General features: G+C 56.6%; 1 protein-coding gene across 1 annotated transcript in view; it reads left to right on the forward strand.

The window, feature by feature from the left end:
• WDR27 (WD repeat domain 27) overlaps positions 1 to 3644 on the forward strand; it is a 161122-nt gene that overhangs the window by 20315 nt on the left and 137163 nt on the right. The window contains 2 exon segments of the mRNA XM_077757378.1: positions 2106 to 2219; positions 3190 to 3241. Coding sequence (XP_077613504.1) covers positions 2106 to 2219; positions 3190 to 3241 — 166 coding nt within the window.

The raw sequence follows: 3644 nt of genomic DNA on the forward strand, positions 1-3644 counted from the left end.
TGTGGCGGGTGGGGGCCCGTGGGGCCTCCCTGGGCCCTGCCTGCCTCTCATGACAGTATTTTCACGTGGCTGTGTTTTCGTAAAGATGCTGGGGCAGATGAGGGAAAGCACGTGGAGAGCCACCGGAACCAGACGCTGCTGTTTGTCAGTTATGCAACCTGTGTCTGCACTCAAGGTGCTGGTGAGGGTGCTGGTGAGGGTGCTGGTGAGGGTGCACACTCGGTGCCGGTGAGGGTGCTCAGTCAGGCATTCACTTCTCTGATCGCCTCCTCTGCTCACCTCGGAGAAGCCTTACTGAGTAGCGCCTCTGCAATGTCTTTTATCAGAACTTGTTTTCTCCAGGAGCTGGATGTTTCTCTTACCTTTTCACGGGGATGGGTTACAGGGACTGTGTCTCCCCTTCCGTTTGACTTTAGATCTCAGATCTGGTCCTGAAATGCCAGCCCCGCGGGGTCAGCCCGGTGTTAAGAGAGCAGGGGTGGAGGTTGAGGGAGGCCTCTTGTTTCCTCAGGATTGCGTCTGCTTGAGCCTTACTTTGAGGACAGATCATCCAAGGCCTGGTGTTGTCTCGGCTTCTGTTTGCCAAATGAATGCAGTTAACAAAGCCATTTGCCTGTGAAGAGTTTTTTTGTTTTGTTTTGTTTTGTTTTGCCTTATCCACTTAAAAAACCCTAGGTTATGCAGGATGTCAAGCATACAATCTTAATGGAGGATCAGCTGATGGCGGGTTTCCTGTATGCTCGTCAGTTTGGGGCATGGCATGTCCATTGCTGTGTTCAAGCAATTTTTTGGCCAAGTTGTGAAATTGAGGCTCACACGTAATGAGGGCTGATGTTGTCAGTGAAGCCACAGGTGGCGGGGAACCCTAGCGTTCAGTGTGGCTTTGGGTTTGCCCAGCGCCACGGGGCTCTCCGTCCTTGTTGGACGAGCCAGGAGGGCAGCGCGCACTGTCTGTCCCCGAAGCAGAGATGTGGGGCCTGAGTCAGGTCTCAGCCACGCAGGCGAGCGGGCAGGTGGCGCGTGCTCGTTCCGGACCGTGTGCGGCCGGCCCACACCGTTCTCCCTTCCTTGGCGGCCGGGAAGCCGTGCGTGGGCTGCCTACGGCACCGGGGGTACTGTGGGCTGTTCACGGAGCACCAGGGAGGGCCTGGGCCGTGGGACTTGCTCGGAGGGACTTTAAACGAGTACAGAATGCTTCGACTGCAGTAAGACGCGGCTAAACACTGGGAGGAAACCAGGTGGTTTTCAGGATGGCATCGTGTTGTGGAGTTGGAGGCAGCAGAAATGTTAACGCCCCGTCTGGAAATGAGCCCCGTTCTTGTGCGCATCGCTACCTAGCCTTTTATGTTGGCCCCACCGGTGACTGGAGGCAGACGATGGCCATGCTGGTCGGGGTCTCAGGTCACGTGAAGAACGTCTTCTCGGTGTAAGTGCTTACTTGTCGGTGAAGTCGCTGTGTGGATACAGCCGTGTGTGTATTTCCCGCGTGTGTGTGAATGGACATTGATCTTGTCTGACCAGATGCTGTAGGGGTTGAAGAGCGGTCCTGACCCCCGGGTGCCCGGAGTCCCCCTGGGTGCCCGGAGCCCCCCCGGTGCCTGGAGTCCTCCGGTGACAGCACCAGCACCTCTTGGCCGTGCTCTGTAATTCCGGCTCGTGACACTGGCTCCGGGGCTGCCCAGCTGTAATAGGCTTCAGGGCCTGGGGGGAAGGCTGGCTCAGTAGTAGTGTCTGTCCTGTTTAGTCTTCGGATGCTGTGCCTGCCCCTGCAGGGCCTGTTCCGGGCGTCCTGGCACTGGAGAGTGGCTTCAGGGTAGCACGTGGTGTGGACGGGAAGGCAGGAGAGCCCAGGCTGCGTGCTGCCTGGCTATGTTCTGGATCGGCCTCAGTTACCCCTGTCCCTAAACTTGCCGTGCACCTGGCCCTACGCTTCTCTCTCAGCTCAGCCATCTGAGCTTGAGTTTATAGGTGTAGACATAGGTGGCTTCACATTTGGAAAAGGGAATTGCGTAGAGTTTAACAGAAACCGTTTTCTATGAGATGTACGTAACTTAACAAGTTACCAGAGCATTCAGTTACTGATCTTCCTTCACAAACTCTCCCAGAGCCCGTCTACACTAGCTGTGCTGGAGGGCCACCGGGCCCCCGTGACTGCAGCGGAGTTCTGTCCATGGCAAACACACATCATCATTTCGGTGTCTGAAGACAGAAGCTTTAAGGTAAGGGCACGGGCACCAGAATGCTTCAGGTGCTTCTCGGAAGGACTTTCTGGTTCCCGGTCCCTGCACATACACTCTGTCTGGAACTGGGCCACGTGCCGGCCAGCAGCGCCCCAATGTCCCCGGCTGGGCTTGGGTCACCTGCGGGACCCTCCCCCTCAGATCCAGGGCCTTCGGGAGCTAGAACATCCGTTTACCTCCACGTTGCTCCCTACGGGGCCAGAGCAGAAAGCATCTTCCAGGAGCAGAGGATTCAGTCAGAACGAACTGAGGTTATGAAGGAAAACTTAAAATGCCAGGTCAGTTCCCATGAAGCTCAGAGCCGGCTGGTCTTAGGTCTGTCATCTTATTGAGCAAGTGAGGACTTCTCCATGGTAGCTGGAAGACAAGTTGAGGTCAGTTAAGGCACAGCTGCCGAGTGAGAGAGGAGAGAGATGGAAAATACTTCTGTTGTCTTCTGGAAGTTTCTGCCCCATGGAACTGGCTTCATAGGTGCTGCTCCCTGCGCTCTGAGCAGGACACCTGGGCTCAGCCCCAGCCCTTCCAGCTGCCGGTGACGGATGAGCCGTGCCGTGCCTCACTTTTCCTGTCTTTAAGGTGGACGTGAGGGTGCCCATTGTCTCATGGAGGCTCGGGGAATGGGAGCTGATGTGTGGAGGGCACCAGACGGTGCCTGGTGGGTGTCACTTGCTGTGGCCGTCACACCTCTTCTTGGCAATGTCTCCAGCCGTGACTTGGGTCTTTCCAAACCCACAGATTGTTATTTCTGGAAATGTTAGCTTTTTCCCATGTGGTTCTGACAGCTGTTTTGGTATTGCTACAGTTTTGTTGTTTATATACCTGTTTTATGACCATTTTCTCCTTTAGGTAACCGTTTACATAAATTAATTTGTAATTGAGCAGAAGTATTAGTCAATTGTATCAAATGGCAGAATTGCACCTCCCTAAGGAAACAAGTGTCTTCTCAAAGGTCTGGGACCATCAGGCGGGATCGTCCCTGTACAGCTCAGCAGTGCTAACAGGTACCGGCACGCGGACGGGCGCCCTCGCTGGGTTGTGTGCCGCTCGGTAGGCTGGACGCGTCCCATCCGGGGTCTCCGTGCCGCTCACGAGCAGCCGTCTGCGCCCCTCCACACGTTGTAAGGATTCACCTCACAGGCACAGTTCCTGAAGTTTTTAACTTAAAATTGAGCGTATGCGTGCTGAGAGCACCATCCGGCGAGGCCTCTGCAGGCAGCGTCTGCCCCGCGGCCGAGCGTGTGGTGGGGTAGAGTTTTGTGCGGCCCTGAGCCCCAGGCCGTCATGTGCCCTCCTTACGCTCTGTGCAGGGCGAGTCCCCCGCACGCGTCCCGCGGGTCCCGCAGAGCCTGCCGCGTCCTGGCTGGCGGGGCCCTCCGTCCCGGTGCCGCAGGCGCCTCCCAGCCC

Source organism: Crocuta crocuta, unplaced genomic scaffold (assembly GCF_008692635.1).
Source record: "Crocuta crocuta isolate KB4526 unplaced genomic scaffold, BGI_CrCroc_1.0 scaffold506, whole genome shotgun sequence".
In the NCBI taxonomy this organism is placed as follows: Eukaryota; Metazoa; Chordata; class Mammalia; order Carnivora; family Hyaenidae; genus Crocuta; species Crocuta crocuta.